At 37.0% G+C, this 27965-nt stretch overlaps 1 protein-coding gene across 2 annotated transcripts in view; it reads left to right on the forward strand.

The window, feature by feature from the left end:
• BTBD8 (BTB domain containing 8) overlaps window positions 1–27965 on the forward strand; it is a 116748-nt gene that overhangs the window by 33322 nt on the left and 55461 nt on the right. For both annotated transcript variants that reach the window (XM_043575565.1, XM_043575564.1), the window contains exon 5: window positions 25369–25458. In XM_043575565.1, coding sequence (XP_043431500.1) covers window positions 25369–25458 — 90 coding nt within the window. The remainder of the gene's footprint in view (window positions 1–25368; window positions 25459–27965) is intronic.

Raw genomic sequence — 27965 nt, forward strand, 5'->3', positions numbered from 1 at the left:
CTGAGCCACCAAAGTGCTCATCATCTTCACCTTAAAGAAGTTTGAATTAGAAATTATGAGTGTGTGTACGTATAGTTTTTGCAAGAAATAAAAGGTTCTAGTCAGTGAACTCACATTAAAGAAAAGAGGGAATGACCTTACAGTGAAAGATTTGTGAATGAATTCATATGTATTTTTTTAAGTAATTGGCAGGTGTTTTATTAAAATGTGGTTTTTGGAAGTGGGAGAGATGTTCTAACTGGTCTTCAGGTACTTTTGTCAGTGATTGGTTGGCTGTAAGCGAGCAAGCAGACAGTTTGGAGAGTTTCAGAGGAGGAAGGATTGCTCAGTGTTAGGGGTAAAGAGTTTTTTTTGAGACTGCTAATTTCCTGCAAGAAGTCAGAGTCATTATCAAGTGGTTGGTGGTATTCTCTCCTTGAAGAATATAGAAGTTTTTTAGCTTACTTCTACCCATATAATTTGGAATTTCTGGAATTGTTTTAACACTCAGTAAAAAGATTTTTTTTATTGTAGTTGACATGTAATATTATATTAATTTCAAGTGCATAACAGTGATTCAACAACTTATACATTATGCAATGCTCACCATGATGAGTGTAGTTACCACTGTCCCTATACACAGTTATTATAGTATCATTGTCTGTATTTCCTATGCTATACTTTTTCCATATTTAAGTTACAACAAAATGATTACAATATATACAAATAATTTTTAAAATCCTCTTAATTTTTTGATTAACCAAATGACTATTAGTCCTAATTTTGTTGGATAATAGGGCATCCATTATACTTTACAAATCATTTTTTAACTTAGGAAAGCCTAATCTTATGAAAGCTGTAGTCAGTGGATATTAAAATGGATGTCTCAAGAGAAAGCTTTTTTAAAGTTTATGTTTTCTAAAATGTTTGCAAAGAAGTGCACTAGGTAATAGTGACAACTCCAGAATGTTTGGATTCACTACCCTGGGCTTAACCTTTATCTAGTTTGGTAGAGTTAAAAGTTTAGAAAGTGTTCTTGGAGCAAGATTACTTAAAAAAAAAAAAAAAAAAAGTTGTAGTAAAAAAAGTCCTTCTTTAGAGCTTCTCTGAGTAATCCAGGCCACTATTCTGCCTGGAGTAGTGAATCTAGTTCAGCTAACATCAGGAAGTATTGAATAGCAAGCAGTGTACTAAAGCAAGAGCAAGGGGGAATTTAGGGCATCTTGACAGAGCCAGAAGCAGCCTTGTCAGTTGAGATTAAATTTAATCAAAAGGAGAAAATGGTTTTCGGCATGTTTTTTGGAAAGTGAAAAATCTGGCAAGGATTTTTAATACACCGTGCCATCTACAGCATTAGTTTTGAAACGGAGGCTTGTATCCTAAGTAGGAATGTTTTCTAAGTTTCTATCCTAAAGTCAGGCCAATTGTGTAAGTCTCAGATGCGTTTAATCTTACTTAAATGGAAATAGCATGCTGTGTTAGTTCAAGTCTTCTGAGAAGCAGACATGAGGATTGAGGTTAGACTTGCAAGAAATTTATTAGGTAAATGCACATGAGAGAATGTGGGAAGGAATCCAGAGGTGACTAGAGGAGCTTTGTGTTGATCTGAACCTGAGGGAAGGAGAAGAGGAAGGATGGAAGCATGGGTAGGAATGGCTTAGGCCGTGGTGCAGTTCTAGGGAAAGTCGGCAGACTGTTAGAAAGTTCCCAGGCCATAATCACCCATCAGAAAAGGCCCTGTCTCTCTGAAATAGGCCTGTTTTGTGTCCCTGATGTGCTCAGTCATTTGCAGGGAACAGCCTGTGACAAAGTGGCCTTGGCACCCATGTACTACAGAATACAGAGTACTCTACTGGAGCCATAGGTTACTTACACAGTCACATTCTTTTTTTTTTCCCATTTAGTTTTTTGTCATCTTTTTTTTTTTATTTCATTTTTTATTTTTTAAAATTTACATCCAAATTAGTTAGCATATAGTGAAACAGTGATTTCAGGAGGAGATTCCTTAATGCCCCTTACCTGTTTAGCCCATCCCCCCTTTCATAACCTCTCCCGTAACCCTCAGTTTGTTCTCCATATTTATGAGTCTCTTATGTTTTGTCCCCCTCCCTGTTTTTATATTATTTTTGTTTCCCGTCCGTTATGTTCATGTGTTTTGTCTCTTAAAGTCCTCATATGAGTGAAGTCATATCATTTTTGTCTTTCTCTGACTGACTAATTTCACTTAGCATAATACCCTCCAGTTCCATCCATGTAGTTGCAAATGGCAAGATTTCATTCTTTTTGATTGCCGAGTAATACTCCATTGTATATATATACCACATTTTCTTTATCCATTCATCACCGATGGACATTTCGGCTCTTCATACTTTGGCTATCGTTGATAGTGCTGCTATAAACATGGGGGTGCATGTGTCCCTTCGAAACAGCACACCCGTTTCCCATGGATAAATGCCTAGTAGTGCAATTGCTGGGTTGTAGAGTAGTTCTATTTTTAGTTTTTTGAGGAACCTCCATACTGTTTTCCAGAGTGGCTGCACCAGCTTGCATTGCCACCAACAATGCAAAAGATATCCTCTTTCTCTGCATCCTTCACCAACATCTGTTGTTGCCTGAGTCGTTAATGCTAGCCATTCTGACAGGTGTAAGGTGGTGTCTCATTGTGGTTTTGATTTGTATTTCCCTGATGATGAGTGATGTTGAGCATTTTTTCATGTGTTGGTTGGCCATCTGGATGTCTTCCTTGGAGAAGTGTCTATTCATGTCTTTTGCCCATTTCTTCACTGCATTATTTGTTTTTTGGGTGTTGAGTTTGATAAGTTCTTTATAGATTTTGGATACTAACCCTTTATCTGATATGTCATTTGCAAATATCTTCTCCCATTCTGTCGGTTACCTTTTAGTTTTGCTGATTGTTTCCTTCACTGTGCAAAAGCTTTTTATTTTGATGAGGTCCCAGTAGTTCATGTTTGCTTTTGTTTCCCTTGCCTCCGGAGATGTGTTGAGTAAGAAGTTGCTGCGGCCAAGATCAAAGAGGTTTTTGCCTGCTTTCTCCTTGAGGATTTTGATGGCTTCCTGTCTTACATTGAGGTCTTTCATCCATTTTGAGTTTATTTTTGTGTATAGTGTAAGAAAGTGGTCCAGGTTCATTCTTCTTATGTCGCTGTCCAGATTTCCCATCACCACTTGCTGAAGAGACTGTCTTTATTCCATTGGATATTCGTTCCTGCTTTGTCAAAGATTAGTTGGCCATACATTTGTGCGTCCATTTCTGGGTTCTCTATTCTGTTCCACTGATTTGAGTGTCTGTTCTTGTGCCACTACCATACTGTCTTGATGATTACAGCTTTGTAGTATAGTTTGAAGTCTGGGATTGTGATGCCTCCTACTTTGGTTTTCTTTTTCAAGATTGCTTTGGCTATTCGGGTCTCTTCTGGTTCCATACAAATTTTAGGATTATTTGTTCTAGCTCTGTGAAGAATGCTGGTGTTACTTTGATAGGGATCACATTGAATATGTAGATTACTTTGGGTAGTATGACTACACAGTCAAAGATCAATGAGATGCATTCTCGTGACCACCACACATGTAAGTCATGACATGCTATCTGTTTATGCAGGCATTCCTCCTTCTAATGCACTTGGCTTTATTGCACTTGGCAGATAATATATTTTTACAGATTGAACATTTCTGCATCAAACAAGTCTGTCTGTGCCACTTGCCAACTGCATTTGTTCACTTCATGTCTCTGGGTCACATTTTGGTAATTTTTGCAATATTTCAAATTTTTTTTCATTATTATATTTGTTGTGGTGATCTGTGATCAGTGATCTTTGATGTTATTATTTTTATTGTGCTGAGTTGGCATGAACTGCACTGATATAACATGGTGAACTTAATCAATACATATTGTGTTTGTTCTTACTTCTATACCAGTCAACCATTCCTTCTTCTTTCTCCCTCTCCTTGGGCCTCCCTTTTCCCTGAGACACAAAAGTATTGAAATTAGGCCAATTAATAATCCTACAAGGGCTTCTAAGTATTCAAGTGAAGGGAAGAGTTGCACATCTCTCACTTTAAATCAAAAGCTAAAAATAATTAAGCTTAGTAACGAAGGCATGTTGAAAGCCAAAATAGGCTGAAAGCTAGACTTCTTGTGCCAAACACCTAGCCAAGCTGGAGTGCCAAGGAAATGTTCTTGAAGGAAATTAATAGTGCTACTGTAGTGAACACACAAATGTTAAGAAAGTGAAACAGCCTTATAGCTCATATGGAGAAAGTTTTAGTGGTTTGGATGAAGGATCAAACCAGCCACAACATTCCCTTAAGCCACAGCCTAATCCAGAGCAAGGCCCTAACTCTTTTCAACTCTGTGAAGGGTGAGAGAGGTGAGAAAGCTGTAGAAGAGAATTTTGAAGATACCAGAGATTGGGTCATGAAGTTTAAGGAAAGAAGCTGTCTCCCTAACGGAAAAGTACAAGCTGAAGCAGCCAATGCTGATGTAGAAGCTGCAGCAGATTATCGAGATCTAGCTCATTCATGAAGGTGACTATACTAAACCACAGATTTTCAATGTAGACAAAATAGCCTATTGAAAAAAGATGCAATCATATTTGTAAATGATATAACTGATAAAGGGTCAGTATCTAAAATCTGTAAAGAACTTAATCAAACTCAGTATCCAAAAACCAATAATCCAGTTAAGCTATGGGAAGAAGGAAAGAATAGACATTTCTCTAAAGAAGATATTCAGATGGCTAACAGACACATGAAAAGGTGCTCAACGTCGCTCATGATCAGGGAAATACAAATCAAAACTAAAATGAGATAGCACCTCAAACCTGTCAGAATGGCTGAAATTAACAATATAGGAAACAACGGATTTTGGAAAGGATGCAGAGAAAGGGGAATCCTCTTACACTGGTGGTGGGAATGCAAACTGGTGCATCTACTATCTGAAAACAGTATGGAGTTTCCTCAAAAAATTAAAAATAGAACTACCCTACTATGCAGCAATCGCACTACTAGGTATTTACCCAGAGGATACAAAAATACTGATTTGAAGGGATACATGCACCCTGATGTTTTTAGCAGCATTATCTACAGTAGCCAAATTATGGAAAGAGCCCAAATGTCTGTTGCCTAACGAATGGATAAAGAAGAGATTGTGTGTGTGTGTGTGTGTGTGTGTGTGTGTGTGTGTGTGTGTGTATACACACAGGCTGGAATATTACTCAGCCATAAGAGAATAAAGAATAAAATCTTGCCATTTGGAGCTAGAGTGTATTATACTAAGTGAAATAAGCCAAGAAAAGACAAATACTATATGAATTCACTCATACATGGAATTTAAGAAATGAAACAGATGAACATGGAAGAGGGGAAGAGAGAGGCAAACCAGAAAACAGACTTTTAACTATAGAGAACAAACTGAGGGTTACTGAAGGGGAGGGTTAAATGGATGATGGATATTAAGGAGGGCACTTGGGATGAGCACTGGGTATTATATGTAAGTGATGAATCACTAAATTCTCCTGAAACTAATATTACTAAATCAAATTCTAGTTAACTAACTTGAAGGGGTGCCTGGGTGGCTCAGTCCGTTGAGCATTTGACTCTTTTTTTTTAATTTTTAAATTTTTTATTAAATATTTTTAAATGGTTATTTATTTTTGAAAGAGGAAGACAGATCATGAGTGGGAGAGGGGCAGAGAGAGACACAGAATCTGAAGCAGGCTCCAGGCTCTAAACTGTCAGCACAGAGCCCGATGTGAGGCTCTAACCCATGAGCTGTGAGATCATGACCTGAGCTGAAGTCAGCCATTTAACCGACTGAGCCACCCAGGCTCCCCAAGCATCTGACTCTTGACACTTGGGTCATGATCCCAGGGTTGTGGAAATGAGCCCCATGTTAGGCTCTGCGCTGAGTGTGGCTCCTTAGGATTTCTGTTTCTCCCTCTCTCATTCTATCTTTCTCTCCCTCCTCCTTACCCCTCTCCCCTACTCTGTCTCTCTAAAATAATAATAATGAATAAAAACTTGAAACTTAAAAAAAAAAAAAAAAAGAAGATGCAACCTAGGACTTTCTTAGCTAGAGAGAAGTCAATGCCTGGCTTCAAAACTTCAAAGGACAAGCTTTCTCTCTCTCGCTCTCTCTCTCTTTGTCTTTTTAAAATATTTTTATTTATTTTAGAGAGAAACAGAGTGTGAGTGGGGGAGGAGCAGAGAGAGAGGGAGACACAGAATTGGAAGCAGTCTCCAGGCTCTGAGCTGTCAGCACAGAGCCTGACGTGGGGCTCAAATTCAATGAATTGCGATATCATGACCTGAGCTGAAGTTGGACGCTAAACTGGACTGAGCCATCCACGCACCCCCAAACTAATGCTCTTGTTGAGACCTGCTTGGAAGAAGAGTTTTCTTTCAAAATATTACTACTCATTGACAGTGTACCTGGTCACCCAGGAGCTTTGATGGAGTTATACAACCAGATAAATGTTTTCATGTTTGCTAACACATCCATCCATTGTGCAACTCATGGATCAAGGAGTTATTTCAACTTTCAAGTCTTATTATCTAAGAAATACATTACAGAAGGCTGTAGTTGCCCTAGATAGTGATTCCTCTGATGGATCTTGGCAAAGTCAATTGAAAACCTCTGGAAAGGATTCACTATCAGCAGCCATCAACATCAAGCCAAGATCCTCCACCAGCAAAAAGATTACAACTCACTGAAAATTCAGATGATAGTTAACATTTTTTAGCATTGAAGTATTTTTAAATTAAGGTGTACACATTTTTAGACATCATAGCATTATGTATTTTATGTATATTATATATAAAATAACACACTATTGTCATAATATATACTTAATAGACTGTAGTATCATGTAAATACAACTATCATATGTACTAGGAAACCAAAAAATTCATTTGACTTGCTTAATTACAATATTTGCTTTTATTGTGGTGGTCTGTAACCTAACCCTAGATATCTCCTAGGTATGCCTGTATATCTTTTAGGTATAATCAGGTAAAGTAAGTAGATAGAAGGATATAATTCTAATAGCATTCTTCATTAAGAATTATTTAATCACTTAGTATATGCCACTACTGTGTTTTGTGCTGTGATTTAGATTTGTATGCTTTTCAAGTGCATATGGATCTTAGTGAATGTTTCATATGTACTTGAAAAGAATGTGTCTGCTGCTGCACTGGGGTGAAGGTTTCTATAGATGTCAAATAGGTTGGTAGTGTTGTTCCAAGTCTTAGTCTTCCATATCCTAAACTAACTTTTTGTCTACTTGTTCTGGTAGTTACTGAGAAAAATGTCTCTAAGTATGATTTGCCTATTTCTCCCTTCAGTTTTATTGGTTATTGTTGCATGTATTTTGAAGCTATCTTGTTTTTTGATTGAAGTATAATTGCCACATAACATTATATTAGTTTCAAGTATATAACATACTGATTCAATATTTGTATGTATTACAAAATGATCACTACAATAATTCTAGTTAGCATTCCACTCTAGATTTCTTCTGATTAGTGTTTATGTGGCATATCTTTTCCCATCCTTTCACTTTTAACTTCTCTGTGTCTATATTTTAAGTGGTTTAAAATTTATTTCTTGTAGACAACATATAGTTGTGTCTTACTTTCATTATCTGATCTCATAATCTCCTTTTAATTAGATAATTTAGGCCATTTATAGTAATGTTGGGATTTGAGTCTACTATTTACTATTTATTTTCATTTTTTCTTTGTTCTCTTTTTTCTCTTTTCCTTTCTGTTGTATTAATTGAATTAAAAAATTTTTTAAAAGTTACAGTTTATTTTTAGTGTTGACACATTAGCCATGTTTTGTGTGTATTGTCTTTGTGTTTATTAGTGTGTGTTTATTAGTGGTCACTCTGTTATTTACCATATGCATTGTTAACTTCCCACCATTAATGTTCAATTAATATAAAGATGTATGTATTTTTTCCACCTGTCCTTTGTGCTATTCCTGTTATACATTTCACTTTTATATGTATTCTAAACCCTACCATAAATTGTAATTATTTTTTAAAACAATTATCTTTTTGGTAATTTTTTAAATGAGGAAAACGTATTTCATATATACCCACATGTTACCATTTCTTGCAATTTTAACCTTTTATTTAAGTCCACGTTTCCATCTCTTAAAAGTTTTGTTAGGTTTAAAGAACTGTATTTAAATTTCTTTTAATACAGGTCAGTTGCCAGTGACTTTTATCAGCTTTTGTCTAGAAAAGGTCTTCATTTAGACTTCATTTTTGAAAGATATTTTTGCTGGATACAGAATTATAACTTGGCAATTTTTAATTTCTTCCAGTGCTTATAGATGTAATTTTATTGTTATCTGGCTTGTATTGTTTCTGACAAAAAGCCTGTGATTATGCCTAGTTTTGCTTATCACTGTGTCATGTGCCTTTTTTCTCTGGCTGCTTTAAAAGCTTTTTTCTCTAGAATTAGTTTTTAGCAATTTCATTATGATGTACCTTGTGCTTTTATTTATATTTATCCTGCTTATGATTTATTGAGCTTCTTAGATTTATGGGTTTGTGGTTTCTTGTGAAATTTGGAAAATTTACAAGGATCATTTTTTTTCAAATTTTGGTACAATCCCCTTCTTTCTCTCCTTTACACATGGAATTCCAATTAATATGTATGTTAGTCCCATAGCTCACTTAAGCTTTTTTTTTCAAATGTTTATTTATTTTTGAGAGAGACAGACAGAAAAGACAGAGTGCAAGAAGGGGAGGGGCAGAGAGAGAGAGAGAGAGAGAGAGAGAGAGAGAGAATCCAAAGCAGGCTCCAGGCTCTGGGCTATCAGCACAGAGCCTGACATGGGGCTTGAATTCATGTACTGTGAGATTATGACCTGAGCCTAAGACTGAGCCACCTAGGAGCCCCAAGCTTTTTTTTTTTTTTTTTTTTTTTTTTAGGTTCTTTTCTCCCTACATTTTATTTGGGTAATTTGTATTGCTATGTGCACAGGTACAGTAGTCTTTTCTTTTTCAGTATCTAATTTTCTTTTAAGTCCATGCATGAATTTCTTCATTTCAAATGTTCCATATTTCATCTCTAAAATTTCTGTTTTTTTCTTGAATCTTCCATTTTTTCTTCATTGTGTTCCTTATTAAGAAAATCCTTGAACATATCTATGATAGCTTTTTATTTTTTTTAATGTTTTTTTCAACGTTTTTATTTATTTTTGGGACAGAGAGAGACAGAGCATGAACGGGGGAGGGGCAGAGAGAGAGGGAGACACAGAATCGGAAACAGGCTCCAGGCTCTGAGCCATCAGCCCAGAGCCTGACGCGGGGCTCGAACTCACGGACCGCGAGATCGTGACCTGGCTGAAGTCGGACGCTCAACCGACTGCGCCACCCAGGCGCCTCTTTTTAAATGTTTTTTAAGTTTATTTATTTTGAGACAGACTGAGTGTGAGTTGGGGAGGGGCAGAGAGAAAGGGAGACAGAATCCCAAGCAGGCTCCTTATCAGCATGGAGCCTGATGCGGGGCTCAAGCTCACAAAACCATGAGATTGTGACCTAAGCCAAAACCCAGAGTCAGAAGCTTAACCAACTGAGCCACCCAAGCACAGCTATGATAGTTTTTAAAAATGCTTTGTCTGCTAATTCCATCATCTCTTTCATTTCTGGGTCTGTTTCTATTGACTGATTTTTTCTTGTGGTTATAGTTAACATTTTGCTGCTTCTTTACATACCTAGTAATTTTTTATTAGATGCTGGATGTTATGTTGTTATTTGAATTTTGTTGTCTGTCTTTAAAAAGACAGTTGTTGAAGTTGGTTTTAGCAGGTAATTTAGTTACTGTGGATCCACTTTATGAGACTTGTTTTTAAACTTTGTTAGGGTGGATTTAGTGTAGGCTTTGCTCTAAATGTTGCATAGCTCTTTTACTGAGATGCAACCCTTTTGGAAGCTTCATGCTCCAAGTATTCAGTTCTGACTGGAAGGAACTTGAATGTCTGCCAGTCTTGTGTAAACAGGTGTATACTTCCTGGCTTTTATTCTTTGCCTACTTCATGAGATTTACCCTAAGTATGTTCAGATTATATTCAGACAAAAGCTCAAGGGGATCATTCCTTTAATTTCTGGAGCTCTTTTTCTTATAACTCCCACTTCCATAGTATTGTGCCCCATAAATTCCAGCTGAGTCATCTTCCTAAAGCTCCTGTATGTTTTTTCAACTCAGTAAGACAACCAGATTCTGCTTGTGTTTGTCCTCATTGTGCCATGATCTAGGAATTGTTTCCACAAGGAATAAACATCATAACTGCAGGGCTTACCTCAATTGTTTTCTTTCTCTTAGGGATTAGTCCTGTACTGCCTCTTTTTTCCAGTGTCCTATTTTATTCACTTTTCTACTTGTTAATGTAGAAAAGTTATCTTTCAAAAGTAGAAGCAGAAATACGCTTTGGGTTTTTTTTTTAACTTTTTAAACATTTATTCATTTTTGAGAGAGATAGAGAGATGCAGAGTGTGAGTGAGGGAAGGGCAGAGAGAGGGAGACACAGAATCTGAAGCAGCTCCAGGCTCCAGGCTCTCAGCACAGAGCCTGATGTGGGGCTCGAACTCACAAACCATGAGAACTGACCTGAGCCGAAGTCAGATGCTTAACCGACTGAGTCACCGAGGCACCCCAATATACTTCGTTTTTTTTAGAACAATTTTAAATTTACAAAAAATTTAGTAGAGAGTACAGAGATTTCTCATATGCCCCCACACTCAATTCCCGTATTATCAACATCTTATGTATACATTTAGTATGGTATATTTGTTATAGTTAATGAACCAACATTGAGATATTATTAACTAAAGTCCATAGTTTATTCAGAATTATTTAGTTTTTGCCTAATGTCCTTTTTCCCCCTAGGATCCATTCAAGATGCCATATTACATTTAGTGGTCCTGTCTCCTTAGTCTTCTCTTGGCTGTAACAGTTTCATAGACTTTGCTTGTTTTAATGACTTAGACAGTTTGAGTTCTGGGCAACTATTTTGTAGAAATGTTCTCTGGTACAAAAACAGACACTCAGATCAGTGGAACAGAATAGAGAGCCCAGAAATGGACCCACAAACGTATGGCCAACTAATCTTTAAAAAAAAGTTTTTTTTAACGTTTATTCATTTTTGAGAGACAAAGAGAGACAGAGCACGAGTAGGGAAGGGGAAGAGAGAGGGAGACACAGAATCTGAACCAGGCTCCAGGCTCCGACCTGTTCGTACAGAGCCTGATGCGGGGCTCGAATTCATGAACTGTGAGATCATGACCTGAGCCAAAGTCAGATGCTCAACCAACTGAGCCACCCAGGTGCCCCCAACTAATCTTTGACAAAGCAGGAAAGAATATTCAATGGAATAAAGACAGTCTCTTCAGCAAGTGGTGATGGGAAAACTGGACAGCAACATGCAGAAGAATGAATCTGGACCACTTTCGTATACCATACACAAAAAATAAACTCAAAATGGATGAAAGACCTCAATGTAAGACAGAAAGCCATCAAAATCCTCAAGAAGAAAGCAGGCAAAAACCTCTTTGACCTTGACTGCAACAACTTCTTACTCAACACGTCTCCAGAGGCAAGGGAAACAAAAGCAAAAATGAACTACTGGGACCTCATCAAAATAAAAAGCTTTTGCACAGTGAAGGAAACAATCTGCAAAACTAAAAGGCAACGGATGGAATGGGAGAAGATATCTTTAAACAATGTATCAGATAAAGGGTTAGTATCCAAAATCTATAAAGAACTTAACAAACTCAACACCCAAAAAACAAATAATCCAGTGAAGAAATGGGCAGAAGACATGAATAGACACATCTCCAAAGAAGACATCCAGATGGTGAACAGATACATGAAAAATGTTCAACATCACTCTTCATCAGGGAAATACAAATTAAAACCACAATGAGATACCATCTCACACCTGTCAGAATGGCTAAAATTAACAACTCAGGCAACAACAGATGTTGGTGAGGATGCTGAGAAAGAGGATCTCTTTTGCACTGCTGGTGGAAATGCAAACTGGTGCAGCCACTCTGGAAAACAGTCTGGAAGTTCCTCAAAAAATTAAAAATAGAACTACCCTACGACCCAGCAATTGCACTACTAGGTATATATCCAAGGGATACAGGTGTGCTGTTTTGAAGAGGCATATGCACCCCATTGTTTATAGCAGCACTATGAACAATAGCCAAAGTATGAAGAGCCCAAATGTCCATCGATGGATGAATGGATAAAGAAAATGTGTTATATATATACAATGGAGCATTACTCAGGAATCAAAAAGAATGAAATCTTGCCATTTGCAACTACGTGGATGAAACTGGAAGCTATTCTAAGCAAAATTAGAGAAAGACAAATCTATGACATCACTCATTTGAGGACTTTAAAATACAAAACAGATGAACATAAGAGAAGGGAAGCAAAAATCACATAAAAACAGGGAGGGGGACAAAACATAAGAGAATCTTAAATATGGAGAACAAATGGAGGGTTACTGGATGGGTTGTGGGAGGGGGGATGGGCTAAATGGGTGAGGGGCATTAAGGAATCTACTCCTGAAATCATTGTTGCACTGTATGCTGACTAACTTGGATGTAAACTAAAAAAGTAAATTAAATTAAAAAAATAAAATCCATCCATGTTTTTGTCTTGATAGCTAATTCTTATTTTATCACTGAGTAATATTCTGTTGTAAAGAATGTACCACAATTTACTTATTTAAAAAAAATTTTTTTTAATGTTTAGTTTTGAGTGAGAGAGAGAGTGAGAGAGGGCGCGCTAGTGGGGAGGGACAGAGAGAGAGAGCAGGAGACACAGAATCTGAAGCAGGCTCCAGGCTCTGACCTGTTAGCACAGAGCCTGATGCGGGGCTCGAACTCACAGACCATGAGAGCGTGACCTGAACAGAAGTCAGACACTTAACTGACTGAGCTACCCAGGCGCCCGCAAATGTACCACAATTTATTGATTCACCTGTTGAGGGGCATTATGATTACCTTAGACTTGGTGATTAGGAATAAAGTTGTTGTAAACATTTGTGTGCATGTTTTCGTGTGGTCATAGTTTTCTGATCCACTGGGTAAATACCCATGAGTGTGACCGTCAGATCATATGGTAAGATTATGTTTAGCTTGCTAAGAAACTGCCGAACTTTCTTTCAAAGTGGCTATAGCACCTGCATTTCTGGTAGTTCCTTTTGGTCTTCATCTTCATCAGCAATTGATGTTGTCAGTGTTTTGGATTTCAGTCGTTCTAATAGGTGTGTACCAGTAACTCATTTTACTCTTTTTTTAAAAATATTTGGGGGCGCCTGGGTGGCGCAGTCGGTTAAGCGTCCGACTTCAGCCAGGTCACGATCTCGCGGTCCGGGAGTTCGAGCCCCGCGTCAGGCTCTGGGCTGATGGCTCAGAGCCTGGAGCCTGTTTCCAATTCTGTGTCTCCCTCTCTCTCTGCCCCTCCCCCGTTCATGCTCTGTCTCTCTCTGTCCCAAAAATAAATAAAAAACGTTGGAAAAAAAATTAAAAAAAAAAAATATTTGTTATTTTAAGTAGGCTCTACACGCAACGTGAGACTCGAACTTAAACCCTGTGTTCAAGAGTTGCACGCTTCACTGAGCCAGCCACGCACCCCTGATTTTACTTTTTATTTCTCTAATGACAGACGGTCTTGAGAATCTTTTTATAGGATTATTTACCATCTCTGTATATCATTGGGAGTTTTTTTGTTCATATCTTCTGCTCATTTTTTAAGTCGGTTGTTTGTTATCTAATGTTGAATTTTAAGAATTTTATATTTTGGACAGAAGTCCTTTATCTGATATGTGATTTACAAATACTTTCTCCCTGATGGTGCCTTGCCTTCTTATTCTCTTCACAGTGTCTTTTACAGAGCAAAAGTTTTCCATTTTCTTTTTTGAGTTAAAATTGACATATTGTATTTGTTTCAGGTATTCAACATAATCATTCGATACTTGTATACATGGTGAAGTGGTCACCACAATAAGTCTAATTACCGTCTATCACCATACAAAGTTGCGAAAAGTTTTTTTCCCTTGTGATGAGAAGTTTTAAGATTTACTTTTTGGCAACATTCAAATATACCATAAAATATTATTGAGGGGCACCTGGGTGGCTCAGTTGGTTGAGCATCCATCTCTTGGATTTCTGCTCAGGTCATGGGATTGAGCCCTGTGTCAGGCTCTGCACTCAACATGGAGCCTGTTGAGATTCTGTCTCTCTCTTCTTCTAGCCCCTCTCCCATACTCGTGCTCTCTCTCTCTCAAATTAAAATAGTAATAATAGTAATAATAATAATAATAATAATAATAATAAAATATTCTTGACTGTAGTTGCCATGCTAAAATTTTTAATTTTAATAGAACCCAGCTTACCAGTTTTTTCTTTTATAAGTTGTACTTTGGTGTTGTGTCTAAATTCATCACCAAACCCAAAATCTTATGTTTTCTTCTAGAAATTTAGGGTTTTGTATTTTAAATTTATATCTCTGATCGATTTTGAGTTAATTTTTGTATAAGGTACAAGGTCTGTATCTAGGTTTACTTTTTTTGCATGTGGATATCCAATTGTTCCAGCACTATTTGTTGAAAAGACTATCACAATTGAATTGCCATGGTGCTTTTGTCAAAACTCAGTTGACTATATTTCTGTAGGTCTGTTTTTGGCCTCTGTTCTATTCCACTGGTCTCTGTGTCTCTTCTTTCAACAGTACATGCTGTCTTGAGTACTGTAGCTGTATAATTACTCTTGAAATCAGGTAGTCTGAGTCCTTCAACTTTGTTCTTCTTTTCCAACATTGTGTTGGCTATTTTGGGTTCTTTGCCTTTCCATATAAGTTTTAGAATCACTTTGTCAATATCTACAAAATAGCTTTCTGAGATTTTGATGAGACTTACCTAAATTTTTAAAATAATAAATTGGTGTTGAATTTTGTCAAATGCTTTTCTGCATCTGTTTTTAATGATCAGTTTTCTCCTTTATTTTTTTAATGTGCTGAAATATATTACTTGATTTTGAAATGTTAAAGCAATCTTGCATTCCTATAATAATTTCAACGTGATGTTTTACTCAATCTGTTTATAGCTAGATAAGTTACCTGGTATTTTGTTGAATATTTTTGCAACTATATTTCTGAGAGAAGTTGCCGTATAATTTTTTATTTGTTTGTAGTGTCCTTGTTATGTTTAGATCTCAAGATCATGTTAACTTCATAAAATGAGTTAGGAAGTATTTCTTCTTTTTTTTCTATTTATTTGTTTTTAAAATTTATTTGGATAAGATTGATATTATATCTTCCTTAAATGTTTATTTGACTTTACTAGAGAAGTCATCTTGGCCTGTAATTTTCTGTATTAAGTAGCTTTTATTTTTATTCTTTTTTTTTTTTTTACAGTTAAGTTTATTAGGTTAGAATTCACATATAATCTGGCACAAAAACAGACACATAGACCAATGGAATAGAATAGAAACCCCAGAACTAGACCCACAAACGTATGGCCAACTCATCTTTGACAAAGCAGGAAAGAACATCCAATGGAAAAAAGACAGTCTCTTTAACAAATGGTGCTGGGAGAACTGGACAGCAACATGCAGAAGGTTGAAACTAGACCACTTTCTCACACCATTCATAAAAATAAACTCAAAATGGATAAAGAACCTGAATGTGAGACAGGAAACCATCAAAACCTTAGAGGAGAAAGCAGGAAAAGACCTCTCTGACCTCAGCCGTAGCAATCTCTTACTCGACACATCCCCAAAGGCAAGGGAATTAAAAGCAAAAGTGAATTACTGGGACCTTATGAAGATAAAAAGCTTCTGCACAGCAAAGGAAACAACCAACAAAACTAAAAGGCAATCAACGGAATGGGAAAAGATATTTGCAAATGACATATCGGACAAAGGGCTAGTATCCAAAATCTACAAAGAGCTCACCAAACTCCACACCCGAAAAACAAATAACCCAGTGAAGAAATGGGCAGAAAACATGAATAGACACTTCTCTAAAGAAGACATCCGGATGGCCAACAGGCACATGAAAAGATGTTCAGCGTCGCTCCTTATCAGGGAAATACAAATCAAAACCACACTCAGGTATCACCTCACGCCAGTCAGAGTGGCCAAAATGAACAAATCAGGAGACTATAGATGCTGGAGAGGATGTGGAGAAACGGGAACCCTCTTGCACTGTCGGTGGGAATGCAAATTGGTGCAGCCGCTCTGGAAAGCAGTGTGGAGGTTCCTCAGAAAATTAAAAATAGACCTACCCTATGACCCAGCAATAGCACTGCTAGGAATTTATCCAAGGGATACAGGAGTACTGATGCATAGGGCCACTTGTACCCCAATGTTCATAGCAGCACTCTCAACAATAGCCAAATTATGGAAAGAGCCTAAATGTCCATCAACTGATGAATGGATAAAGAAATTGTGGTTTATATACACAATGGAATACTACGTGGCAATGAGAAAAAATGAAATATGGCCTTTTCTAGCAACGTGGATGGAACTGGAGAGTGTGATGCTAAGTGAAATAAGCCATACAGAGAAAGACAGATACCATATGGTTTCACTCTTATGTGGATCCTGAGAAACTTAACAGGAACCCATGGGGGAGGGGAAGGAAAAAAAAAAAAAAAAGAGGTTAGAGTGGGAGAGAGCCAAAGCATAAGAGACTGTTAAAAACTGAGAACAAACTGAGGGTTGATGGGGGGTGGGAGGGAGGGGAGGGTGGGTGATGGGTATTGAGGAGGGCACCTTTTGGGATGAGCACTGGGTGTTGTATGGAAACCAATCTGACAATAAATTTCATATATTAAAAAAATAAATAAAGTGAATATAAATAAAGTGAATATAAATTTAAAAAAAAAGAATTCACATATAATCAAATGCAGACAGCTTAAAGTCCAATTTAATGAGTTTTTTAAATTTTTTAATTAAAAAATTTACTTCTGTAGTTATCGTATGGTGTTATATTAGTTTCAGATGTACAATACAGTGATTCGATAATTCTATACGTTACTCAGTGCTCATAATTGATAAGTGTACTTTAATCCCCCTCACCTATTTCACCCTCCCCCGCCCCCCACTTCCCTTCTCGTAACATGTGTTTGTTCTTTATAATTTAAGAGTCCACTATTTGGTTTGTCTCTTTTTTACTTTTTTCTTTTTTAAGCCTTAAGAGTTTATTATATTATTTTATTTTATTATTTTAATTTTTAATTTACATCCAAGTTAGTTAACATATAGTGTAATAATGATTTCAGGAATAGAATTTAGTGATTTATCACTTACATATAACACCCAGTGCTTATCCCAGCAAGTGTCCTCTTTAGTGCCCCTTGCCCATTTAGTCCATTCCTCCATCCAAAACCCCTCCAGCAACCCTCAGTTCTCTGTATTTAAGAGTCTCTTAAGTTTTGTCCCCCTCCCTGTTTCTATATTATTTTTGCTTCCCTTCCCTATGTTCATCTGTTTGTAACTTAAATTCCACATAGGAGTGATGTCATATGATATTTGTCTTTCTCTGACTGACTCATTTCGCTTAGCATAATACCATCTAGTTCTGTCCACGTTGTTACAAGTGGCAAGATTTCATTATTTTTTTAAAAAAAATTTTTTTTCAACGTTTTTATTTATTTTTGGGACAGAGAGAGACAGAGCATGAACGGGGGAGGGGCAGAGAGAGAGGGAGACACAGAGTCGGAAACAGGCTCCAGGCTCTGAGCCATCAGCCCAGAGCCCGACGCGGGGCTCGAACTCACTGACCGCGAGATCGTGACCTGGCTGAAGTCGGACGCTTAACCGACTGCGCCACCCAGGCGCCCCTGTTTTGTTTATTTCTGTTCTAATTTTTATTATTTCTTTCCTGCTACTGGTTTTGAGGGTTTTTTTCTTCCTAGCTCCTTAAGGAGTAAGGTTAGGTTGTTAATTTGAGATTTTTCTTCTTGAGGTAGGCTTATATTACTATAAACTTTATTCTTAAAATGGTTTTTGTTGCATCCCAAAGATTTTGGACTGTTGTGTTACTTTCATTTGTCTCCATGTATTTTTTTATTTCCTCTTTGATTTCTTGGTTGACTCCTTCATTGGAAGTAGCATTTTATTTAACTTTCATATATTTGTGTTCTTTCCAGATTTTTTCTTGTGGTTGATTTCTGATATCATAGCGTTGTGGTCAGAAAAGCTCTATGGCTTAATTTCCATCTTTTTGAATTTGTTGACACTTGTTTTGTGACCTAATGTGATCTGTATATTAATGCTGATCCATACATGAATACTCCATGTGCACTTGAAAAGAATGTGTGTTCTGATACTTTATGATGGAATATTCTAAATATATTTGTTAGATCCATCTCCTCCAATGTGTCATTTAAAGCCACTGTTTACTTAAATGATTTTCTGTTTGGATGATCTATCTACTGATGTAAATCGGTGTTAAAATCCCCTAGTATTGTTGTATTACTGTCAATTACTTCCATTATGTTTGTTATTAACCGCTTTTTGTATTTGGGTGCCTCAGTGTTGGGTGCATTAACATGTACAGTTGCTACATCTTCTTGTTGGATTGTTCCCTTTATGATTATATAGTGTCCTTCTCTGTCTCTTGTTATGGTCTTTGTTTTAAAGTTTATTTTGTCCAATATAAATATTGCTCCCTTGGCTTTCTTTTCACTTCCATTTGCATGATGTTTCTTCACTTTCAATCTGCATGTGTCTTTAGTATGAAATGAGTCTCTTGTAGGCAGCATATAGATGGGTCTTGCTTTTTTATCCATTCCATCACCCTTTGTCTTTTTATTGGAACACTTAGTCCATTTACATTAAAGTAATTATTGATATGTATGGACTTACTGCTATTTTGTTACTTGTTACGGTTGTTTTTGTATTTCTTCTCTGTTCCTTTCTTACTCTCTTCTCTCATGGTTTGCTGGCTATCTTTAGTGATATAATTGGATTCCTTTCTCTTTATTTTTTTGCATATCTGTTACTGGTTTTGATTTATGGTTATCGTTAAGTTTATATGTAACATCTTTTGCATATAGCAGTCTGTATTAAGTTGATGATCGCTTTAAGTTCGAACGCATTCTTTATACCTCTCCCTGCCACCCTTCCCCCCGCGTTTTAGGTATATAAGTGTCATACTTTACATCCTTTTATTTTGTGAATCCCTTGACCAATATTTATATATGTACTTTATTTCACTGATTTTCTGCTTCCTGCTTTTCTTAGTCATACTTATGGTCTTTCCTTTCATTTCAAAAATTCCTTTTAACATTTCTTGTATGGCTAGTTTAGTGGTGATGAATTCCTTTAACTTTTGTTTGTCTGGCAACCTCTTTATCTCTCCTTCAATTCTGAATGATAGCCTTTTTGGATAGAGTTCTTGGCTGCAGGGTTTTTTCTTTCAGCAGTTTGAATATGTCATGCTATTCCCTTCTGTCCTGGAAAATTTCTGCTGAAAAATTTGCTGATAGCTTTATGGGATTTCCTTTGTATGTAACTTTTCTTTTCTTTTTTTATCTTGCTTTAAAATTTTTCTCTTTATCATTACTTTTTTTCCATTTTAATTGCTATGTGTCTTGGTATGGACTTCTTTGGGTTGATTTTGTTGGTGGCACTCTGTGTCTCCTGGATCTGGATTTCTGTTTGCTTCCCCAGGTTTGGGAAGTTTTCAGCTATTATTTGTTCAAATAAATTTTCTCTCTCTTTTCTCTCCCCTTTTCTCTCTCTTCTTCCTGTGTCCCTGTTATGTGAATGTTATTGTGCTTGATGGTGTTGCTGAGTTCCCTAAGTCTATTTTTAATTCTTTTTTCTCTCCCCTGTTCAGGTTGATTGCTTTCCATTACTCTATCCTCCAGGTCTCAATCCTTTCTGCTTCTTCTAGTCTACAATTTATTCTCTTTAATGTATTTTTACTTTTAGTTATTGTGTTCTTCATCTGTGATTGGTTCTTTTATGTTTACTATCTCTTTGTTGAGAGGTCCTCCACTCTTTTCTGAAGTCCAGTAAGTATCTTTATGACCATTACTTAAAATTCTCCTTTTTATTTACATCTCTTGTAATTTTGTCTTGTTCTTTCATTTGGGACATACTCCTCTTTCTCTTCATTTTTTCTAACTCTCTCTGTGTATGTGTAGTAGGAAAGTCATCTACATCTCATGGTCTTGAAAGTAGTGGCCTTATGAAGAAGAGATTCTATAGTGCTCTGCTTTGCGGTGCCCTATTCATCAGAACCTCGTACTTCAGTGGTGTCTCCTATATGTGTACATGTGACCTACTGTTGTTGCTGAGCCACTTTTGCCTCAGTCCATTTGGCTCTCTTTACCTGTCGTGGGTAGGCGTTGCTCCCTGTGCTCTTAGTGGGCCAGTCTGGGGCCACCTTGGGGCCACCTTGGGCTTAACTGAGACAGACCAGGCATTTGCCAGAGATGCAGTAGCATGGAACTGTAGGGCCCTTTCCCTCTGTTGTCCCCTGAGTAGCTTTTTTTTGGTGATTAGGTCACACTCTCAGACCCAGTATCTGCCCCTAGCCCACTTGTGGGGCTGGAGTTAGACCAGTATGTGTAGTTATTTTCCTCTCTCACTGATGGCAGGAGGCGTTTTGGAGTGGTGCTGGCCCCTTATAGGGGTGCTTGCACATTGCCGTGCCTGTGGCACTGCTTTGGATAATCTCCTGTCAAGGGTGTATTGGAGAGGGCATGTTCGCAGGAGAACATGGAGGTGGGATGCTCTTTGTCAGGAAGGTCTGAGCTACTGTACTGCAGGAGGGGACCTGCAGCTGCCCAGGAAAACACCTATGCAGGCTGGGATGAAGGAGATGGGTCCCCAGGAGAATTTGGGGGGTGAGACATGCTATTAAAAGCTAGGTGGAGAGTGTACATGTTTCACTGGTTCTCACAGGTGTCCATGTATGTATGCTAGGGGGTGGGGAAGGATAATGGCACCTACCGGCTTTTTTGTTCTTGGAGAAGTCTCCCAATTGTCACTGCCCCTCCAGCATATACTCTGAGCTTAGTAAATAAATCTCCACCTGTAAACCCCAGGTGTCTTTGAAACTGGTGCTTCTATGCTATATCTCAGCAGGGCTGTTTGTTGTGCTTTCTCTTAAGGGCAGGGATTCTGTGTTCCTGGCTCTTGCAGAGCTGAGGCTAATTTTTAGAGTTCCAGGTGTTAAGCCCCACTGATGATTAGGCTCTTCTGATATTTAAAGCCAAATTTTGTGGGGATTGGCTTCCCTGTGCAGGTTCCTCCTTACCTGGGTGTCTGGTTAGGGGGTCTGCCCCTCTCTGCACTGGTGGTGCCCCTCCCACCACACACAGTCCCACTGATCTGTTTGGCTCCTGACGGCATCTCTGCCATTCCTACCCTTTCAACGTGGCCTCTTCTCTACTTTTAGCTGTGGAGAGACTGTTCTGCCAGTCTTTGTGTAATTTCTGAGATATTATACTGACGTGGGTATTACCTAGCTGTATCCATGGGATGAGGTGGACATTGAAGCCTAGCACATTGCCATCTACCTGGAAGTCCTGATGGGTTGTTACTAATGTATAAACTGTGGAACTTCTGCAATCAAGATAGAGAATTTTCATCACCTGAAAGTTCTCCCATGTCCGTTTACCTCCCCTCTCCCTAGCTCCACAAATTAAGTTTCATATGCTTATTTGCCATATGTATATCTTCTTTGGTGCATGTGTGTTCATATCTTTTGCTCATTTTTAAATTGGGTTCTTTTCCTATTTTTGTGTGTTTTTAATCATAGGTTATTTTACCTGTCTTAGAATTTCATGTAAATGAACTTAGACATACTATGTCTGGTTTCATTTGTTTGGTATAATGTTTTTGAGCTTTATCTTTGAATATTATACATATCAGTATTTTATTCAGTTTTTACTGGTGAAAAGTTTTGCAGTATTTTTGGATATGCCACATTAGTTCTTTCTCCTGTTTTTAGATATATTGGTTTCTCTCATTTAGCTTTTACTAAGAAAGGTGGATTTTCTGTGCAAGTCTTTGTGTAAATATATATTTTCATTTCTCTTGGGTAAATTCCTAGGGATAATTTCTAGGTTTATGGTAAGTGAGTGTTAGCTTTTTGTGAAATTGACAAACATTTCTTCAAAGAGGTGGTGCCATTTTACTGCATGCTAGGAAGTGTTCTAGTTGTTCCGCATCTTCACCACCAGTTGACATTTGTCAGTCTTTTTAATTTTTACCACTCTAGTAGATGTGTAGTGGTATCACACTGTGGTTTTTATTTGCATTCCCCTAATCTACATAGTAATGTTGATTATCATTTCATAACCTTATTGGCCATTTGCATATCTTGTGATTTTTCTGGTCATCTTTTGCCCATTTTTAAAAAAAAAAATTTTTTTTAACATTTATTCATTTTTGAGAGACAGAGAGAGACAGAGCATGAGTGGGGAAGGGGCAGGGAGAGAGGGAGAGAGAGGGAGCCTGAAGCAGGCTACAGGCTCTGAGCCATCAGCACAGAGCCTGATGCAGGGCTCGAACCCACGAACTGCGAGATCATGACCTGAGCCGAAGTCGGACACTCAGCCGACTGAGCCACCCAGGCGCCCCTTTAAAGCATTCTTAAAGGAACTGATTTGGCACAAATTTTAATATAAGTAAACTATTGAGAAACAGATATGTATCTTTTCCCCCCTTAACAGGAATCATGTCCTGTTCTGACCATAGCTTTTTCAGTCCTAATCTAATGCTCAAAACTTGATGTGCTATCTTGCTATACAACTGAGCATAAACTTGTTTTTTGAAGGAAGATAGTTTCTGTCAATATATTATCTGATAAATTTTTTGTGTATGCCCATTTTTTACCTGGATTATTTATGTGCTTGTATTTAGTTGTGATAGTTCTCTACACACTCTGGATTCAAGTTATTTGGTAGATATATGTTTTACAGGTATTTTCTCTGAATATTTTGCTTATCTTTCCATTTTCCTACAAATGATTTTTAAAGGACTAAAGTTTTTAATTTTGTTAAATTTAAAATTTTTATGTTAAAAAAACTTTTTTTAAAATTTTACATTTATTTATTTTTGAGAGACAGAGTGAGACAGAGCACGAGCAGGGAGGGCCAGAGAGAGGAGACACAGAATCTGAAGCAGCCTCCAGGCTCTGAGTAAGCAGTCAGCACAGAGCCTGACACGGGGCTTGAACCCGTGAACTGTGAAATCATGACCTGAGCTGAAGTCGGACACTCAACCGACTGAGCCACCCAGGCGCCCCTAAAATTTTTATGTTTTTTTAACAAACTGGTTCATGCTTTTTGTTGCCCTAAGAAATCTTTGCCTACCCCAGAGTTGCAAAGATTTTCATCTTTTTTCTTCTAGAGATTTTATAGCATTAGCTTTTATATTTAGGTTTTGGTTCATTTTGAGTAGGTTTTTGTGTATGGTGTGAGGTTAACTGTCAAGGTTCATTTCTTTCCCTTCAGATCTCCACTTCCAGTACCTTTTGTTGATAACACTGTCTTTACCCCCATCAAATTACCTTAACAACTTTGTTGAAAAGCAGTTGGCCATATATGTGTGGTCGGTTTTTGGATTTTCAGCTCTGTTCCATAATATGTGTGTCTGTCCCTACATAAATACCATATTATCTTGATTACTGTCACTTTATAGTAAGTCTGAAAATCATGTCTTCCAACTTTTTTTCTCCTTTCTGCTGCTTATTTGGCTATTGTAGTTCCTTTGTTTTTCCATATACCTTTTAAATCAACTTATCAGTTGCCACTTTAAAAACTTGATTGAGATTGTGTTGAAATGAGAAATTAATTTAGGCAAAATGAATGTGTTAACAATTTTGGATCTTCAAATTATGAGCAAAGTTTAGCCCTCTCTAGGTTTTTTAAAATTTATTTCAGCAATGTTTTATAGCTTTTAATGTGGAGGTTTTACACTCTTTTGTTACATTTTTTTTCCTATTTATTTGACCTCTTTTGATATTAGTGTAAATGAAGTTCTTTCCTTCATTTTCTAGTTGTTCACTATTACACATGATTATCTTTGGATGATTGCTAGAAATTTTATCGAATATTTATAGAAATAATTTGACACTCTGGGTGATGTTATTTTAACGAAGTCTGAATTTCCTTCTGCTTCTGTCCAGATGTTAGACTAGATGCAGATCACTTTAATCCAGTTAGGGATTGAGCAGATTCAAAGTGGGACTTCAGTGCTAAAACGGGCTTTTGTATTTCCTGTTCATTCTTCATTTAGGGTATAGCCCTTCAGAATCCAACTGAAATTTTGAGATCTCCACCAAAGCCTCCCCTCTTTGATTGACCCGAATTTCAGTTTGTATGCCTCCAAGCTTATAAAGATTGCCAAAAGCTATACTCAGCTTCTTACCTCTCAATCATTTTTTTTTGGCTTTCATTTGGCAATCACCTCAATGGAAAAAGTTTCCTAAAATACTTGAGTCAGCTCTTTTGTCTTCTTTCTTATAACTTATCTCAAAATCTGTGACCATGGTATCTTTCTGAGGCCTTCAAATCATTCCTGCTGTCTTAAAAAAAAATCTATGTGCATGTCTATATCTATATATGTCTCCCTTTTTTCTTAGCTATTTTCGGGAGTGTTGCTCTGAGACACCCTAATAAGTCATTGCCAGAAGTATATTTTTCTTCTTGTCCCCTCCACTCTTCCATCTCATTCTCCACTAGAATATAATATTGTTCTCTGTATCTCATTTACTGTTGTATTCCTAACACTTAGTATACTGCCTAGCACAAAATAGCACAAAAATATCTAGTCAATAGATATTTGTCAAATTAAAAAATGAATAATACATTGACATTTTCTGTGAAAAGATAGAATGGAAATTCAGAAGAAAATATCTTCCCTGTTACTTCTCATAGCTAAGATATAGCTGTTCTTTAACATAATAGGGTGAGTTCTGAACTTGAATTCAGGACCTTTATAGTTCTAGTGCCTTTTTAATTGATATTCCCTCAAAATGTTAAATAACATCTTTTCTTTATCCATTTGTAAATTATTTATTACTCTCTTATTCATGGAAATAGTTTCAACTGTTATTATAAAGTTAAAGAGTTTTCAAGGGAAAAAATAAAAAAAGATAAAAAGGACATTGGAATTAATGTTCTAATTAACTAATCAAAATATTTAAGTATAAATATAGGTTTGTAATTTTTATGATGGTTATAATTCGTCCAGTGAATACAATCAAGGCAAATAGCTTGTTATCATGTTTTAAGAGGTAAAGATGAAGAATTTCATTAAAAATTGCATTTTGCATAGTACATAAATGTCTACCTGTGTTTTTCTCCCTTTCCTTTAGAGCCATTTTAAGTGCCAGATCCAGTTATTTTGCTGCAATGCTGAGTGGCTGCTGGGCTGAAAGCTCCCAAAAGTGTATTACTCTTCAAGGGTAAGCATAATTTTTACAAGGCAGCTTGACTGCAAATAATACTTCATACAGAACACTTCTAATGAATCTGTTTTCTCCATATATTCATTGAAATGTTTCTCATGTTTTGGAATTCAATGAAGTACATCTTCTGAAAATGAGAGATAGTAGGGAACATTTAGTAATAGAGATAGCGTGTTAGTCTTCCCAGACTGCTAAAATAAAATATCACTACTGAGTGGCTTAAACAACAGAAATTTATTTTCTCAGAATTTGGCAAGATCAGAGTACCAGCAAGGTTTGTCTTATGAGAGCTCTTACCTTGGGTTGCAGACAGCTTATTCTCTGTGTGTGCTTAATGGCCTTCCCTTAGTGCATGGGGGCAAGGGGAGGTGAAAAGAAGGTAGAGGGAGAGAGACAGAGAGAGCTCTTTGGTTTCTTCTATTTTAGCACCTCAGGGCAGGGCCCCATCTTATTATCTAATTTAACCTCAATTCCTTATAAGCCCCATCTCCAAATATAGCCACATTGTGGAGTTAGGCCTCAGTATATAAATTTGGGTGCGTGGGGAAACACAAATATTCAGTATGTAAAAGGTAGTTTCTTTTTTATCTTTTAAAGAATAATTTGGATAGGTGTGGATTTCATTGACTTATGAGGCAATGGTGTATCTACACAATTTGTGGCAGTTTATATAATCTGCTAAGATAGTTATTAAGAGATAAACTAGTACCTTAAATGATAAAAAGGACCCTTTGTTTTTTTAGTGTTTATTCATTTTTGAGAGAGAGAAAGAGCGTGCGTGGGGAAGCAGCAGAGAGAGGGAGACATAGAATCCAAAGCAGGCTCAAGGCTATGAGCTGTCAGCACAGAGCCCAATGTGGGGCTCTAACCCACAAACTGTGAGATCACGACCTGAGCTGAAGTCAGACGCTTAACCGACTAAGCCACCCAGGTGCCCCAAGAAGGACCCTTTTTTGGTCACAGATAATCACTGTGAAATTCTGTAGTGTACAGTATGGGGAAGGGCTTTCTCAGTAGGAAAACTGCCTGGGAGTTCTGAGGGAACCTCTCAGCCCTGCATCTTGGCCAGAATTTTGGGTACGGCATAGTGATAGTGGCAATTCCATGAAAATGGATGCATGGAAATTACTGATAAATTCTTAACCATTTATTTGTCACCCTGACCTATAATTTTGGTTCTTCTTGATTATAATCATCTGGTTCTCTTACTAAGTAGAACAAATCTCCAGATGCCTGTCATTTTGTAATTTTTCACTCTATAAAAAATGGATTTTATATGCCAAGCTAAAGAGTTTATTATCCTGGGTAAAAGGGATGTATAGATAGAGCAGTTGGTGACATTCTGTTATCACTATTGAAAACACTCTGAAAAGTATATGTATCCTACTGATAAGATCTCTTCCTTTATGATGAATTTAAAATATCTGCTGAATAAATAGTGCTAGTAGAGGCTAGAATCTTTCTAAGTGTGACAATCCTAGGGATAATTATATTGGTGTAATTTTGGAAAATTTTAGATGTTTTAGACATCATTTTAAAAAACTGTCAACCCACTCTCCTTAGAAATGAATTCAACAGAAATTTAAATGGAGAGAGAACACTAGTTTGACTCAAAATGCAACTTCTGACAGTCATTAAAAAATCACGTGATTCTGTGTAGTGAGAAAAAAGTCAAAAGAAGAGTGTGATTATGGGATCTCATTCTACAGCAAGGGAAAGTAATTTACAGAAAGCACATGTCTGATTTTTCCTAGAAGAAATCTTAGTTCCTTGTAGGTTTAGTGACAGTTTTTACTATCTGATGTCTATTAGGTAGCTATTTCTTTCTTCCTTTCTCCAAATAGATTTTGTCCTCAGGAGTAATAGTAATGCCATGTTTTTTCTAGGCTTCTTCCACATTTACTATGCACTTTGATTTTTAGAATCAGTCTTTGAGAGGGCAGGTGTATTCATATATTGCAGATGAGTAAAAACAAGATCAGTTAAGTTAAATGTCTTCCTGGAGTCACCTGGTAAATAAGTGCTTATGCTGAATATAAATCACATGGTTTTGATAAGTACTTCAGTGTCGATTCCACCACAGTCACTAAAGAGTTTAAAAGTTTCCTGTTGGCATGTATTCTTGAGCTAGTGCATACTCGTCTCCTCCACTGTTTAAATACTTGATTTTCAAATTTTATCCCATAGAACCCTAAAGTTCTTGGTAGTATGTTAGGAAACACATGGCATGGGATTGGGATCTGAGGGGAAAACTATATAAGAAGGGCTGCCCCTTCAACCAGAACTGCTCTACTTTTAGCTCTTTTATGTTGTTTAAGATGACCTCTGAGTTTAGCTATAGGAATAAAGGCAGTCCTTAATCAGCCCTCATGAGTGATCAGATTAAACATTCAAAACACACAGGCTTTTAAAGATGCAGTTTATTTAGAGGTTAGTAGGCAAGAAGGAAGTAGTAGCATCAACTGCTGGTCTCTACAGTCTTAACCTATAATTTTCCATCCTTT

Source organism: Prionailurus bengalensis, chromosome C1, assembly GCF_016509475.1.
Source record: "Prionailurus bengalensis isolate Pbe53 chromosome C1, Fcat_Pben_1.1_paternal_pri, whole genome shotgun sequence".
Lineage (NCBI taxonomy): Eukaryota > Metazoa > Chordata > Mammalia > Carnivora > Felidae > Prionailurus > Prionailurus bengalensis.